The sequence below is a fragment of the Ostrinia nubilalis genome, chromosome Z (genome assembly GCF_963855985.1).
Source record: "Ostrinia nubilalis chromosome Z, ilOstNubi1.1, whole genome shotgun sequence".
Classification (NCBI taxonomy): Eukaryota; Metazoa; Arthropoda; class Insecta; order Lepidoptera; family Crambidae; genus Ostrinia; species Ostrinia nubilalis.
Genome location: NC_087119.1, coordinates 4,119,726 through 4,137,588, shown reverse-complemented (window position 1 = coordinate 4,137,588; position 17,863 = coordinate 4,119,726). Strand labels below are relative to the sequence as shown.

General features: G+C 38.1%; 1 protein-coding gene across 1 annotated transcript in view; it reads right to left on the bottom strand.

Moving 5' to 3' along the window:
• LOC135087020 (basement membrane-specific heparan sulfate proteoglycan core protein-like) overlaps positions 1 to 17,863 on the bottom strand; it is a 235,366-nt gene that overhangs the window by 44,023 nt on the left and 173,480 nt on the right. The window contains exons 60-68 of the mRNA XM_063981873.1: positions 14,594 to 14,696; positions 13,659 to 13,888; positions 6,991 to 7,118; positions 6,347 to 6,625; positions 6,034 to 6,204; positions 5,256 to 5,410; positions 4,660 to 4,789; positions 3,240 to 3,403; positions 609 to 816 (exon numbers count right to left, since the gene is read on the bottom strand). Coding sequence (XP_063837943.1) covers positions 609 to 816; positions 3,240 to 3,403; positions 4,660 to 4,789; positions 5,256 to 5,410; positions 6,034 to 6,204; positions 6,347 to 6,625; positions 6,991 to 7,118; positions 13,659 to 13,888; positions 14,594 to 14,696 — 1,568 coding nt within the window. The remainder of the gene's footprint in view (positions 1 to 608; positions 817 to 3,239; positions 3,404 to 4,659; positions 4,790 to 5,255; positions 5,411 to 6,033; positions 6,205 to 6,346; positions 6,626 to 6,990; positions 7,119 to 13,658; positions 13,889 to 14,593; positions 14,697 to 17,863) is intronic.

Below are 17,863 nucleotides of genomic sequence, written 5' to 3'. Positions count from 1 at the left end.
GAAGCTTCTAGGTCTGCTAGAAGTGCCTTAGAATTTTGATGATCGGTGAGTCAGTCAGTGAGTCAGTGAGTCAGTGAGTCAGTGAGTGACAAAATTAAGTAACTTTGACCCGTTATAATTCTTAAACTACTGGTTCAAATTGAATGAAATTTTAAATATACCGTGTCTTTACAATGCCTGCATAGCTAATGAAAATTCAGCCTTCTAGTTTTATCCACAACGAAGTTACAGGCGGTCGAAAATGGCCTGAATTGCTTCGAGAAAAGGATGGTACGGCCGTGCCGCTTTTTTGCTCGACTTGGTGGGGGCACTGCCGTGCCCCCAGATTAGCTTAGGGAACCTGACCTGGCATCAAATAGGCAGTTTAAACTGATTTCGATTTAAGCCTAAACATAAGTCAGGACATTTCAAACAACACATAATCATATCCAAAGAAATACAGATTTGAATTTAACCGACTCTCATGCCCGTTTTCACCATCAATCCCTAATTTTTAAGTGACCCCTATGAAAACAAAATTATTAACCATAGGTATCACTTTAAAATTAGGCATTGATGGTGAAAACGGGCATAAGTCGCCTAACAGGCGATTATCGATCGTCACTCACCGATTGGCTTGAACGAGATTTCGATGTCGAAATGCCTGTAGGCTTCCTTCAAGGTGGGCAGGGAGATCCAGCTGTTGCCGTCGAACCTTGGAACCACTCCAGCGACCCTCAGCACGGCCCTTGATTCCACTGCTGTCCTGCTGTTGCTCACACGGCACACATATGTACCAGCGTCTGCCTCCATAATTCGTTCCAGGTGGAGAGTTGGCTGCCAACAAGAAAATTTGGTTAGATAGATAATTAAGTACGTTGCAATTTTGTATGCCAATCTTCATAAGGTTTAATTTTGTATACCAATCCAATACGCGCTAAATTCAGAAACTGCTCCTGAATCAATAATGTACCCGCTGCCGTTATTTCTATTTAATTAAACCAGCAGGCGGTGGTGACTGAAATTGTTGCGACGCTTTCAGCACTTGCATCGAAGCGCTTTAGGGCAAAACGACATGAAAAGGCTCCGTTGTTTGTCTTATATTTTTTTCTATACAGAACAAAGACGATTCATAAGAACTATTTTTAACACGCTAGACAATTAAAGAAATCTTGACTTTATTTTGTCGTTGATCTATTTATAAAAATAATTTAAAACAAACCGAATTGAGAACGTTTTGTTGAAGTGGGTTAAAAAACAAGCCAGTGGCCATACAGTTTTGAACATTAATCTCTTGTGTTAAGGTCCCAAAATAAGGGCAGAGAAATTAGCAATATTTATTAAAAGGTTTAGGGATCCCACGCATTCTGGGCAACTACTCTCAATATTGAACTCTATTTCAGATGATTTAGCACTCATAGTCGAGCAGGTTCCATGTTTTGATTTTTTGTGAAGATATAAATCTAGACAGTAACAACAGTCGATATACAAAAATAAGCAAAAATTATTAGCACCAAAACAATAATGTTGAGATTTCGCCAACGCCAAGTACCTGCCATTGAAAGAGGTTATCAGTATTGATTTCGACTTATAATTTATATGTAAATTATACTTTTACGTACAGCGTTAAGTATTTTCTTTATAGGGTTCGGCAGCCTAAAGGGAAAAATGTTTTTTAAATATCACATTGTTTTTCGTTGCATTAAGATACAGGTTTAAAGAGAATTATTAGATACAGTTTAGAAAGAGATTTGGGGGTCTGTCACCACAAGAATATTATTCTATTTTTTATTTTCCGCAATTCAAAATCTTTGGGTAGGTATATCAACGATATCAAACAGGCAAAAAAGCGACAACCCTATGCGAGTAGGTGATTACCGTCTGCACGGGTGCGAGTCGATTTCTTCGGAACCGTTTCCGCGTTGTTCGAGATTCAGATCCGCACTTGATTTTTTTTAAATCCCCAATTATTGTTTCATTGCTAAGTCGCAATAAGACATAATACAGTTCAAGTGGAACGTACTTGCTTCAAATGAGTTGGTACCGTTATTTCCCCCTGTTGCTAAGCCAGAGGAATAATGATTTTACCTGTTTGAAAAATTATCAATTGTTTGATATCTGACATAAAATGCTATTTTAAGTTTGATATTATCTGAGAGACTTTCTTTTGTAATATTTTATTTCATAGTGAACTTTGTGATCGGTGGCCAGCCCAAGATATTGTATCGCGTGCTAAACGCGTGCCATCCCTGGCCTAGGTGTCGGTGAAAAAAAAATTTAAAAGGCTGTGTTGATGCGACGCTCGTAACTCGAAGAAGCGTGTTGATATTTGCGAAGTAAAATGCTTTTTCTTTAGGTAATTGCGTAATATTCTCAGTTTCCAGTAAATTAAAGCGTTAGGTCAGTCTTTCCCAAAGAGGGCGATAACGCCCCCTTGTGGGCGCTGCAGGCTTAAAGGGGGGCGGTAAGAGACCCAGAAAAAAAAATCGGGACGTCGCGTTGTGTAGAGGCTTGGGAGGCATCATCTACTAGGAGGACTCTTAGACATCGACTGAGCTCGACTCTTGACTACAAAAATGGGGGGCGCAAAAAATAATTTATTCTCAAAGTGGGCAGTAGACTAAATAAGTTTGGGAACCACTGCGTTAGGTCGTTACATAGTACTTGAAAGCAAGTAGTAAGAAGGAATGATTTGACAAAACGTATATTTAAATTCGTGGGGCGGCTCAGTAGCGCCACTTCAAACTACGAGTAGTAATAAATTATCTGTGCTAATAATGCCACGCTTATAACACCGACACGAAATAACGTTACCGTTAACAGACTGATAACTATGACTTACAGAACATACAGCCATCCAGGCTAAATTTAGCGCTTTAGAAGTGTAGGTACTTATGTGGCCGGTTTCCTGAGCGGATGGATGCAATTAGCCAGGGCCAGTGTCACTTCCTTCGTGTAACTAAGTTAATTAGTCTGTCGGCACACGAGCTTCCTATACCTGTGATAACTTATCGGTTTTTTATCGAATTTCCCACACTTGATCGGGTATAACGATTTAGTTTTTTAAGCTTAGAACTGAAATCTTGTGTTGCAGTAAATACTGCCATTGCAATTTGCCTTAAGTCGCTGGCTTGAGAAAATGAGAGATGGAGCATTTGACGATTTGTAAGTACCTACTAATATAAGTCTATACAAATAAAGATAATTTTGATTTAAATTTTGAATTTTCGAGTATCCAAACTCAATCGTGTTATACTGACCTCGTTGGCTCGAACCTCGGGCTGCAGCGGCGAGTACTCGCGCCGCCACTCCACAGACACGGGCTGCTCCAGGTTGTGGCTGCAAGGCATGTCGATGCTGTCGCCCAGGCGGACTGTGTACTGCACCACTTCGTTCGGAGGATACTCGGGCCACACGACGGCTCCTACGAGTTAACCAGATGGTTTTAGTCAAGTCAGTCGTGTGAGGCAAGCTGAAGGTTAGGCTGTTCCCGACTCATATGGCTACCGAGGGCAACGTCAGGTTTTAAGTGGGTAGGCCCTGCCCTTCTGGCAGGGAGAACCCCACATAACCCACTTACCGCCCCCGCGGCTGGTGGGTATACAAATCAATGTATTTTCCTGACGAAAAAAAAAAAAAAAAGCTGAAGGTTAGGCTTAAATACATAATCCGTGTGCAGTTTGGATCTGCCGTGCAGGGCCGGATTAACCATCTCGGGGCCCCTAGGCACAGCTCGTTTCGGGCCCCCCCTTTTTCATACCACAACAACGCAATTTGGAAATTTTTACTATCTACATTACGAAATTGAATGTAGGTACCATCATTATCGCAAAGGTATACGTCTTCCTTCAAGTGAAAAGACCACAATTTACAGGACAAAGTATCGGAGTCATTAAAAAATGAAACAAAGAATAGGAAAATCTTGCATATTTTTAAAAAACTAACATAGACATTAAAAAATAAAAATGTACATATTGTACTGATTAAGAAGCATGTTTAAATATTAACCCTTCTAATTTTTTTGGATACATAATCGTTTAAAACTTCTTAATATTTTCTGATACATCATCTTTAACTATGTTTTTTTTTTTTTTAATCGGGAGTGCTGGGCCCCTGGTCATAGTGGGCCCCTAGGCACTAGCCTAAAGTGCCTTATGGATAATACGGCACTGCTGCCGTGTGCAGGTTTGGATTTGTTGCGGATAGGGGAATGCCCCCGATTCGTGCGGATGATTCGACACCTAACAAAGAAAGGGAGACAACTCATCCGCGGATCAGATTTTCTTGGATGAAATGTCACCTAAGTCCCGCGATGCAGAAGATATCTTTAAAAACCCCCACAGGCGAATATGGTGGTGTGTTCTGAACACTAAATTAAAAGGGGAGAAGGCTCTAAGAAATAGGGGTATGTTGAAAAAACTAAATTAAAAAAATTAGGAGGTAGGTCTTATCAATAAAATTAAAGAAATAGCAGTTGCCTATTGACCCTGTTTAATTAACATTGTAAAGAGTAGGTAACGACGCGATGTTGTGAAAAAGAAAACATGTTGTCACTTTTGGTCCGCCTTATAAATATCACTTAACGTGACTGGGTCATACTACTTTCTGTACTTTCACGTGACAACACTTCACCTCATTGAAAAGTGAATAGCTTATGTCATAATATAAAACCTGTCTCACCTGGAATCACTTCCAGGTTGAAGTCCTCATAGCTAGAGCGGCCGTAGGGATCGGTGCCGGTGCAGCGGTACAGGCCGGCGTCCGACTCCTGCACGCTGGGCACCAGTAACATGGCGCCGTCTCCGAACGTCTGCAGAAAACATTTCGATTGGAAACCAACCACATAAAAAACCGACTACCAAACAAACTGCAAGATAAGGTAGTGCAAGAAAAACCTTTGTTTGTCACCTGTCATCCGCTTTGCAATGGAGGGAAGTCGAACCTTAATTTCGAACTCCTATGTTCTTCTGTTTAATTTCGTTGCGGGTCCAATGACAGTTTAACTTTCCCCCGGAACAAACTTGACCTTCATTGGTAGGGTTTTTATGGCGGTCAAGCTGTAGATCCTGGCTACACAGGAGTTGCAGTGGTGGGAACGAGAGATGGGAATGGTCCCGTAGTGCAATAAACAAGATTTAAAAATAAAAATTATACGATGTACGCAACTGTTGGACAACGGGCTTCCTGTAGGACTAACGATCGAGTACCTAATGTCACGGGAGTAATTATCAAAATGTGCCTTAGATAGAGCATTTATAAATTCTAAAGTGGCTTACCCTAGACTCGACAAACTGCCTGGTGCCGTATCTCTCCCAGTAGACGCGGACTTCGCGCGACCCGGCGCGGCATAGCACCTCCACGTTCTCACCCACTCTGTACTGTCTGCGAGGTTGCTCGATGGAAACCAGGTTTAGGGTTCTGACCTCACCACCTATAATTACTCATAGTTAATAATACGCTTTTGCAGTGGAAACATTAACTAAATAATCTCCAAAAGAAAAAAGCTGTAGGTATGTAATAAATAAAAACAAGTTGACAAAATATTGAAGCTACCCCACATAAAATGTATTTGGCAAATATAAATAGGTAATTTCGATTATTTAATTGTGAGGAAGATGACAATGATGAAACCCAAGACCCCAATGAAATTAAAACGAAACTCGTGCAAATGTAATATGTGATTAGTTACCTTTATTCCTGTAAAATTTAGAAGACATAATATTGTTATACCATTAACAACAATAAATATATCACAGAGAACAAACACCAACACCAACATTTTTCTTTCATATAAGTTTTATAGAACATGCAAAGCCGTGCAATGAAATTAGCATTATTATCTTATACTAAGTAAATATCAATACTGCTTACTAATCGAATAATAATCGCAAAATATTACAATAGACATAGACTACACAAATGGACAATAACAAATCACGAACGTCGTCATACTCCACTGCTGCCAAAGTAGATACAGATACCGCTTAGTAACAACAAATACGCCCATACTGCACATCGTACGAACACAACCGCAGGATTGCCCTATGGATTTACCCGCATTTCGGTATTCCGCGTTCCGGTTTCGAATCCGCTTCTCCCGAAGAATGCAGTTCCCTTCGTCGCTATTATCCGGACAATCACTGACTCCGTCGCACAGCAGATCTACGTCTACACAACCCGTGTTGTCATAACAACGAAACTGTGTATCCTTACAATCCTCATCACCTTTATGGGCGAAAAATTCTCATGAATAAAATGTATCATTAGTCAAAATACAACAACTAAATAGCGAAGATCTATTGACAAGCATGCGTTGGTTACTAGAGGCAAAGCTTGGCACCTCGCAGCTCCAACTACGGGCACTGACCGTCAATGTGCAGGTTGATGTAATTGCTAGTTCGGCGTCCGTATCGGTCCTGAATGTTGCAGACGTAGTGGCCACTGTCGGATTTCTGGGCGAGACGTATGTAGAGGGACCCGTCCGGTTGTTTGTGGACGGAGCGCGGGAGGGGGCGCCCGTCTTTGGTCCACGAAATCCGGAAGCCGGCGGGGGACTGCTGCACGTTGCAGCTGAGCTGGACGGCGGCTCCCACGTGCGCGTGCTGTTCGTTATCGTGCGACTCTGACGGCGCGCGATCGGTATCCTCTATGGACGGTTATTCATGCAATCAACTCGACCCTCAAGCATCTCAATGAAAATGGAAAGCAAGTGTCGATCTCAGTGGTATGCAAATCAAACGAGAACAGGCGCCTTCACATTTATGTGCGACCTGAACTGTACATTCGGTGTTGTGATTACGTGATGATACCACAGGTTGAGCGTTGTGAACAGCGAGAGCTTATTAATGTAACAAGCAAAAACTTATTACTTAACTGAAAACTATCGCGCAACCTGTCGTATTATAAATACTATGAAAATTGTGCTTTTTTGAGGTGTTACATGCCTCTGTCATTGTGGTTACTGATTATGGTGTGGTTATAATAATATCTGGGTAAAGTTGTGCAACGTACCGCTAACGACGACCTCGGCGGTGGCCGACGTGTTAGCTACTCTGTTCTTGGCAAAGCACAAGTATTTGCCGGCATCTTCCACTTCGATGCGGTTGAAGATCAGGGTCGATGAGCGAGCGTCCACGCGGCTGTAAATTTAGCTCAAGTTATTGGACGAACCAGATGTGAAGTAGGTACAAACGAAAAAGAGATGGTCCAAAGAAAACCAGAAACGATTGACATTAAATGGGTATTAGTAGTTTCATTATAATGCACATTTACCTCACCAAAAGCTCAATATCCAAAATCAATGGGGTACAGACGTTATAGACTAACAAATTATGTATGAAAAATCATGAGTTTACTGTATAGGGATATTTCCTGGGTAAAAAAGCAAGTTTGAATTAGTCCGTCAGTTAACTTATCAAAAAATACTAGACACGTATTTTTCACTCTTTTAAACGTTTTTTTATTATTAGACTACCTACTGATACTTAGGTAGGTACCCATTTAGTCCCAATTGATTCTGAGTTTTTTATTCATACACCATGGACCTTCTCATATAATATGTTCTGAGATCATACACGAATTACACTGTGTGACATTTTAAAAATGGCTAAAAGTAGTAAAAATTAAACATGAATATTATGTAAAAAAATCTTTGAGACTATTCAAATTAAATAAGTAGATTTAAAGTTACATTATTACTCGTTATCATTGATAAAGACAATATATAAAATTAATTACCATAACGTATTAGATGCCCATCATAGAGCAATTTATATTAAAATTAAATATTATTTCGAGATTTTTTGTCACACAGTGTTATTTTCACACCGCCTGTTGGTATTGCCCTGCTGTGTGTTAGCATATAAACCTACTGGGTGACCTAATTATCAAGTGTCTCTACTGCCAATTTTGTTGTTAGGATTTCATTATGATGCCTTGTGGTGAGGCATTAATTTGGAAAGTGGGAACAAAACATTTTGTTCATGTGGTTTTAGTTTATTGCATTATCTCGCAGGAGGTGTGAAATGGAGAGTAGTTAGTTATACTCCATGGATATAAAGCTGTCTTAATCTTAAGCAATCATTAATCCCTCGGCATCCTCAGGATTCTAGTCTTTGATTCCCTCAATAAGTTAAGGGGTTAACCCCAGAATCCTTCGCATTCTCGGAACACAATACAATACAGCACTCGTGAAGAAATAGCTTTATTTCTTTGGCGCATAACTTACTACTATTATTGTTTGCGTGCTAGTCTACTCACAAGGTTCAACTTTTTCAAGTAGGATAACATCAAAGCCATACAACCATTCATTGGAAAAGAAATAGAATGACTAACAAATGGCATATTTTCTAGAAAATTATGATTGGAAAGAATTTCATGACACAAAAATACTGGTATTTGTAAATAATAAGGGAAAACCAACTTAAAGATTAAGAGATTCTGCATATTTATTTTGAAATTTATAAATATATTTGAAGCGTATTTATTTGGTTTCTCACTTCAAATATAAATAATTAATAAGTAAACTCATATTATGATAGAATGAATAAATGCCAAACTTTTAAAATCCTTATGTCAATGAACATCACACAATTTTGATACTAGTAAGTAGCTATTTACTTTATCAATATCCGAAAATATATTTATTTGGGACAACATAAAATACTGACAAAATGAAGTAACGGTTAACTAAAAAATTGTAGATAACTATCTAGATAGGTATGAAGAAGAACACACATCATGTAGAAATCAAGATAATGTAAAGTCGAATACAGCGCAGGGTAAAGGGAAAACAAACGAGTTTCACAAGGTAGCATTTTATGTCCACTACTATTCATTCTTAAAAAACGAGCTAACATTGAAAAATCATAGATCAATTTCATTCAAGACATTTGCGAGCGAAAACCAATACAAATCTGGAAAATGAAACTCAACCATCAAAGAAGCCGAGCTCGATAAAGACGAAACCTATAACCCAAGAAAAAGTTGATATGGTAAAATACCTAATGAAGTTAAGTACACTCTTGTAACCTCGTCTGTACCTATAAACAAAATAAGATGGATAATAATTGAATAATGGTACAAACAATAATGTAAATACCAGTTCATTGCAGCTGAAAGGCTTACACAATAACAATAAAAATTATTGTTGAGTTTTTCAACAAATAAATCTGTGGAAGCGGCGATAATCACTGATCATTAAAATAACGGCGAATGTTTTCAGCGTACCTATCAATAAATATTATTACTGAATTGATAATGATTATGATACAGACTAGCTGAGCCCCGCGGTGTTACCCGCGGTAAAACGTAGTCCAAATGTTAATCCAGGGTATCAGCTAACTCCATACCGAATTTTATTACAATCCTCCAGCTCCAGCCGTTTTTAAACGTAAAGAAGTAACAAACATACCCATACAATCCACACTCATAACCTTTCGCCCTTATAAAGTAGTGTGATATTAATAGTATTATGTCTATGTATAAAAATAACAAAGCCCTGTTATGTAAAACACACCGTAATTGTATGTGATTTAAATACACTGGTCATCACAAAAATCGGCCCACCTACGTTTTACAGGAAAACTCGTTTCTACTGACACAATCATAGTGCCCCAACAATATTGGTGTCATTTGAAAGACCAACAAATATCATTAAAGAAAATCACATTTAACCTCCCAATAAACGATTAACATATACAACAAATGTGACTTGAAAAACTTGAAAAAAGACCTCACTTTGGGCTCACCTCTGGGATCAATTAGACCAACCTATATGGTTATAATACCAAATAATGATCTCACGTGTCCTCTTTAACAGATGGATAGCGATTAATCCCAACTTAACAGTTTTATAGCCATAAAAGTTGACTCAAGCGTAACTACCTATTCCTTGAAGAAGCGACTGGATTTCTCCACAGACACATTTTTGGGGTAAAAACCTTTCCTTTAATGAAATTATTACCATTTAAAAACCTAGTTCTAAACTTCATTTCATTAAAGGAAAGGTTCCTACCCCGAAAATGTGTCTGTAGAAGAATCCAGAGTCACCTCCTCAAAAAATAGGTAGTCACGCTTACGCAACTTTTATGGCTATAAAACTGTTAAGTTGGGATTAATCGCTATCCATCTGTTAAAGAGGACACGTGAGATCATTATTTGGTATTATAACCACAAAAATTGGTCTAACCGATCCCAGAGGTGAGCCCAAAGTGAGGTCTTTTTTCAAGTTTTTCAAGTCACATTTATTGTATATGTTAATCGTTTATTAGGAAATTAAATGTGATTTTCTTTAAGGATATTTATTGGGCTTTCAAATGACACCAATATTGTTGGGGCACCATGATTGTGTCAGTAGAAACAAGCTTTCCTGTAAAACGTAGGTGGGCCGATTTTTGTGATGACCAGTGTACTTTGGGTATGAATGTTGAGAGTCGATAAGAAAAATATTTCGCGATGTTGCGTCACCCCCCGCCGGCCACCCATTAACTAGTCGACAAGGTTAGTGGGTGATGTACGAGGGTGGTATTGGTACATACATACATAAAGCTTCTTGCGTTCCGACAAACTTCAGAATGCATCACGTCAAGACATGTTGCAAATGGAACATTCCATACTTTCATTTAATGAACATATTTTGTTCAGTATGCTTCAATGCATCACACACAATGCGTACTTATTATTAAATACTGCCAATCACTAAAAAAATGCTGAAAGATCAAAATACATGAAAATCCTGTATGCCGTCAATCACAGAAGGTACGTGTATGGTGGGATGGATAAAATAATAATTGAGCACGGTGGATAGTTAAGGGTATTTTTATCAGACACACGCCATAGTACACAAACCGACAACCCTTTGTAGTCAAAAGTATTAATTCGACCGAAATCGTTAACTGATGCTTTTGTATTTCGGTTACGACCGCGCTGATATTTTATTCAGTTCAGCAGTGGACGTCCTATGGCTGAGATGATGATGATATTTTATATTAAATCATACTACACTCGGCATCAAATAAATCGCACCTCCCGCAACAAGCACTTATCAAACGTATGCATCCCCACTTCCCACCAACATTGGTACCATATGAAAGCCTAGTTCTAAACTTCATTTCATTAAAGGAAAGGTTTTTACCCCAAAAATGTGTCTTTACAAGGATCCAGAGTCACTTCTTCAAAAAATAGGTAGTTACGCTATAGCCATTTTTTATTACTATAAAACTGTTAAGTTGGGATTAATCGCTATCCATCTGTTAAAGAGGACACGTGAGATCTTTATTTGGTTTTATAACCATAAAAATTGGTCTGATTGATCCCAGAGGTGAGCCCAAAGTGAGGTCTATTTTCAAGTCACATTTATGGTATAAGTTAATAATTTATTTAGAAATGAAATGTATTTTTCTTTAAGGATATTTATTGGGCTTTGAAAATCTTTCAAATAACACCAATATTGTTGGGGTACCATGATTGTGTCAGAAGAAAATCTTTAAAGTTCGCGTCGCGGAAGGTGCGGTTTATTTGATGTTGAGTGTAGTATAATGTGAATCAGTTTATTTTACTGGTTTTAATAACGTAGACTTGAACCGCATCAAATGAACCTTGTCTTATCAGTAGTTTACCATAATTATGTTGGTAATTGTTTTACGTTTCGAAATAATTAATATCATAGCACCCATTGTTCACCTAGATTGGCCAACGGCTATTCTATGCCTCCTGAAATAGTCTGCTATAATCCTATTATTGTTCCTGATGCCGCCTGCTATCAATTGATTAGTCGACAGACTTGATAACATCCGACTTTACACCAACGCACACAGAGCAGGAGGTGAAGTTTCCACCACCGCCTCGGCGGGGTGGCGCTCACCTTCCAGTGGGACGATTATAAGCTTTTTCAAGTACAATTATTTTTACAGATCATTAATGTCGAGTGATTTCAGCTTTGTTAATAATAGTTTTTCTGAAATAATATGACCTTAACTTTTTAAATTACACAATCAACTATGATTTCGCGTTTTTCTTTTACAATTGAAGTTATTATTATATGATGTTTACGTCTTAAATTATTCTTTAAGTACCTTTATATTAACGTCGAGCCCCTTTTATTTTATGTCCGCACTAATTAACTACAATATTAATTTACTACAATAATTAATATTACATACGAAATGGGATGAAAAAAATATCCGATTGGATTTCAAATAATGTCCACCAGTGAACAAACAGGAATAATTAATTACGGTAATGTCACATTCATTATTATATCAAGTCACAAAGAGAATAAATAGAACGTAATCCCTTTCACAGCATTTCCCTCGTGCTGTCACATCGAGTCATTGGCTTTACAATAACTGAATTGATAAACACATAACCCACAGTTAGCGTAAAGCTTTGTTAGTAGGATTTAGAAATTAATTTAGTCTACGTGAAAGCCTAATGGAAGTGCCTTAAGGTCTCAGTTACTTTTAGCATCATCTATTAGCGCTTTTGCGACGGCATCGATGCTACACCGCGTTTTAGCGAGAATTGACGTATCCGAATAGAGGTTAAACTCCAGACCGGTAATACTAAAAGTAGAACATTGGCAATGCAACCGATATAATTGGTTTTAGACAAAGTGTTATCGATGTAATTATGCATTTTACTAAAACAGTCCAGGCGTTTGTGAAATTGGATTATTAAATGTAAGAAAAATATGAATAAATATTATAAAAGTTAAATCGTCCTGTCGTGATATTTTTTTTGTCATAGGCACTTTTATGATTTTGGTTTAGACTTTAGGTACCTATCTGAGTTTTCCTCAAACAAGAAGGCACATCCTTAGATTAATTTATTGAAAAAATTCAAGATTTTGTCTGTCTAGTCTTAATAAGTGTGATGAATCAATTTCATTCCTTTTTTCAAATATCATCAGTAATTTAAGCCCAATTCAATTAATACGGCAACTACTGGACCGCGTAGGCGATTATTGCATGCGTACAAAAGCAGTCTCCATGGGCGGCAGTCCCTCTTTGTGCGCAGTGTATAATGAGGGTGATTGCATTTGTCTATTGTAGTTAGTTTCCGAAACCAGATCCACTGAATCATAGAATTACCCGGAATACTCGGCTTTGCGAATACGCTGACCAATCCTAATTTCCTGCTATTTAATGGCACTCAGTCCTGTGGGTGTCGAGATTATTATCAAAATCCACTCTTTGATGTGTGAAATCGTGACGTCCATAAATCGGATTTTACGTTTGTATTAGCCAACATTGTTTGCAACCTGATGCATTTGTGACTGGGCGGTATTGAAATTCAAAGTTCCGTGCGCTTTGGAATTCTGTTATTCAGTTTCAACGGTATTCAGTATTGTCTGTTTTGTGATATGCATTTTAGATGAATATCAGATTACTATTCAATGAGTTAGAGAGGCGTAATTATTTCGATGGTCTTATTGTAAGCATACATTTTAATATTAACACTAATTTGAGATTGGCAGGCAGGATATTGTTTGAAATGTAACAAAATCGTTTTAAATTGGCATGTAGGTTCCCGGGAAGTTTTTCCGTTAGTGAGATCACATTCAGCAGACATCGATGGGGCTACGCGAGTCCTTGTTCTAGTTCTTGAAAAAATCTAAAGTGTTAAAATCATCGATAAATGTTCATTTCGTTCATCTGTAATTTAGTTGGTCGACTTACCTAGAGAAGGGTCTGGTGAGGGGTCGCCATACGATTTCTTCGATCTGTTCACCCTCTACTACGCATTCTACGGTGGGCGATTCGCCCGGGTGGACGGTTTGCGTGGGCGGCTGCAGGGTGATCCTGGGCGGCGCCATGACGACCAGGCTGGTGGTGGCCGACTTGGTCACCTCGCCGTTGTACCGGTCCATGACGTTGCATATGTATTGTCCGGCGTCTTGTTTGGAAGTCTGGTGGGATAGTTGAGGAAATTAATAAAAATATAGGGGTGTTTGAGAGTGCTGCAGAAAGAAATCATGATTTAATTACAAATTCAATTATTAATGCTAGGTCAGCTAGGTCAGCTATCGGAATTTATTTACTAAGTCGATATTTTACTGTGTCGTATAAGTGTGTCGACCATCTTTCATTCGTAATAAATCAATGTCAGTCAAAACGAACAAGATATTCCTAGTTACTAATTAAGTAGTAGATATTTCGAGTTCCACCAATTCACGTTTACATTGAATGCCATAACATTTCCCTTTGCGGGATTGATCCTAGCGGATGCCGCTAGCTTTGTGATTGCGGTCGCGATCCACTAAACAGCAAGCAAATACGTGTCGACCACCTAAATTAATTCATGCTCTAGCCGGTTATCAGTGTAATTTATATTGTTAGTACCTACACATCAGAGTAATATAGAAATTAGTAGGATAAAGAAGTCCATAAAGTAAATTTTAAATACCAATACATAATTTTACTTTGCATCGTTAATGAAAATAGTCTGTTTTTCTTTCCCTCTTCCAGTGGGTGTGAGAAATATGCGAACATCCGGCCTCCCCAATCCGTCTAGTCAGCGTGGGCAGTTATATAAAAAATCCTCCATTTGCGTCTGGCAATGGGTCGTGTTCCTAACCTAACCAGATGATGATGAAAAAGTAGGTTCTACTTACCCGTTGTATGATCAGGATGTTTCCGTTTTGTCGCGCGTTAGGCTGCAGTGGTCTTCTGTCTGCTCTGGTCCACTGCACATCCAAGGCGGTCGACGAATCGCAACTGTGAAATATTATTCATCGGTTAGATCCACACGATGTGTAACAAGTTAACAACCATATGTAACGATAAAAGTACGTTAGCTCTTATTAACGCAGTAGGGATACCTACAATTCGCAACTTAACCTGAATTTTTAACAATGAAAAGTCTGGTCTGGCTGTTATGGTCAAAAGCCCCAAGAAATTTTATCCGAAAAAGGATTGAAGGATCACATCTGAAAAAAAAATAGAATCTATCTCAACTACACTGGTCATCACAAAAATCGACCCTCCCGCAACAAGCACTTTCAAAAGTATGCATCCCCACTTCCCACCAATATTGGCACCATTTAAAAGCCTAGTTTCAAACTTCATTACATTAAAGGAAAGGTTTTTACCCCAAAAATGTGTCTGTAGAAGAATCCAGAGTCACTTCTTCAAAAAATAGGTAGTTACGCTTGAGCCAACTTTTATGGCTATAAAACTGTTAAGTTGGGATTAATCGATATCCATCTGTTAAAGAGGACACGTGAGATCATTATTTGGTTTTATAACCATAACAATTTGTCTAATTGATCCCAGAGGTGAGCCCAAAGTGAGGTCTTTTTTCAAGTCACGTTTATTGTATATCGCGTTTATGTTAATAGTTTATTAAGAAATTAAATGTGTTTTTCTTTAAGGATATTTATTGGGCTTTCAAATAACACCAATATTGTTAGGGCACCATGATTGTGTCAGTAGAAACGAGTTTTCCTGTAAAACATAGGTGGGCCGATTTTTGTGATGACCAGTATACATAAAATGCCACATAGTTAAGTTTGATGTGACCTTTTGTACTTGTTTTCAGATTGACTGTTTTTTTGGAGTTAAGCTTTTTAATTTTATCGTTCATAATATTATGTACTTATGTACTTTAGAAATTCAAATTCAAATTCAAATTCAAATTTTTTATTGCATATTAAGTGTTTACAATTGGGTTAATCGTTAAATTACTGTGCAGCGCACAAAATTATTGTTTTTATTCGTTAAAATAGTTTTAAAATACATATTTACATACTGAGATACGTAACATGGCGGCTCGTTCAGTGAAAATGTCAAGTGCTACTGATATTATATGCCGCGCGTGGTAACAAATTTTAGGCGCAGTTATAATTTCATTACGTAATTACAAAATCAACATCATAGAACTGGTTCCACTTTTGTAATACAAAATCTTTGTTCATTATGAAGTATGAAGTGGCTCGTATAATTGGAGAGTCACATTTCAAAAGAGCTCAATTTCACATTCATGTTTTCATTTAGAAATAGCCACAATGATTGCCTGTTGAAAGCAAATAAGTAGGTAATCATTCTGTTTTGATGCAAACTAATATGAAACGACACAGATTGTTAGAAATGAGCTGTAATACCTACCTACGTCCTACATATTAAATTTATGAGAAAACTTTGATTTTCTATTGAAAAGACGAATCAGTTTCTATTGAAAAGACATTTCATAATTGAATTGAGTGATTCATAAATAAATAACAGAAACAGCTCTGACCTCGACGACGCGACTTAGGGGTCAATTGCAAATCAATCAACCTTTCCCCGATAAAAATATTTTTATTGCAAGATTGGTTCTGAAGAAAACTAAAAGCTGGTCCTTTGAGAAAAGCTAATTTGATTAAATTGAATCACATTGCATGGGTTTCATGGGGCTTCTTACAAGATATTTTTGAGTTCAATCTAGTTACATGAAAGGAATATTTAACTTAATTGAAATCTATTTTCGCATTCAACCTAGACATCAAAGAAAAAAATACATTGAAATCTAATTTGTAGTTGTCAATGGTATTACTTTAGCGTGGGCAGGCCTCCTACTAGGTGGACCGACGATCTGGTAAAGGTCGCGGGAAGAACCTGGATGCGGGCAGCGCAGGACCGTTCATTGTGGAAAACCTTGGGGGAGGCCTTTGTCCAGCAGAGGACGTCATTTGGCTGAAACGACGACGACAACGCCGAGTCAAAAGTTAAAAGAAGTATACGCAGGTTTATTTAAATACCAATACACTTTTAGCATAACTGGTCCTGCACTATTATACTACATATTTTGGACATGTCTAGGGTACACAATTCCGAACGTAAATAATTTTTCATTACGCGCGATTTTCTGCCATGATAAATTATTATCATTGTTTCTCTGAGCATCATTTTAAAAGATAAACGTGACGTAACATTTAATACTCTAGTGGCTTACATTGAACCTTCAGTGTCGATTTTTTGACAAAATCAAAAGCGAGAGAAATGTACTTTGTCGGGAGAGGAAAACTAGATTATTTTAGGCTTGTTTCACACGTACCATAACCGTGGTCAAGCTGTGGTTACGTGTGAATAGTGTCGCTGCTGTTTCTTGCGGTAGCGTTGTGGTACAACAAGTTAGTTTTGGTGCGTGGTGGTGGTGGTTCCTGGATGTGATGGTTGTGGGTATAGTTGCATTGTCGCTATGGTACCATGTTCAAGATGTCGCTGGTGGTTGCGACGTGGTTACGGTGTGCTCGGTATTTACACACGCGGCCGATATTGACAACAAATTGTGGTACGTATGTATATGATTTAGAATACAAATTAGCGCTCGCTCCGTATTGTGTTTGTGGTACGTGTGAATCAAGCCTTAGGACGAAAGCTGTTGGAACGAACGTGTGGTTCACATACGAGTAAATGCATTAATTGCTTATTCAATAGTTCCTATGTTGGTTCTAATACGTAATCCAATGTTTGGACGTGGTAGCGAATGTACACGTAGACTAAATCTACATTTCAGCGCTACAGGGGATTATATCTATAGTCTATACACGCTGACTACCCAGAAGCAAGCGCCCTGTTCTAAATAGACTCTGCTACGTGTTCTGGGAGAGAACCCTGGGAAACGTGTATTCTAGTACCGCACAAATACAACGTGTTGTCTTGTTCGTCGCATAGGTTTTAGATAATATTACTATTTACTGATGTTATGATTTATTTCATGTTAAGACCTATCAAAACGTTCCGCTATTTAAAGGTGAGTACTTATAGGCTAGAAGATTTCTATGTAATGGACCGTTCTTACGAATGGTACAATACAGGTAAAATGTACGTTTGGTTCGTAAAAGGATGACAGAATATTTCATAGAGCGGCTCGTTGTTCTGTGACAAATAAATGCTGTAGGCTA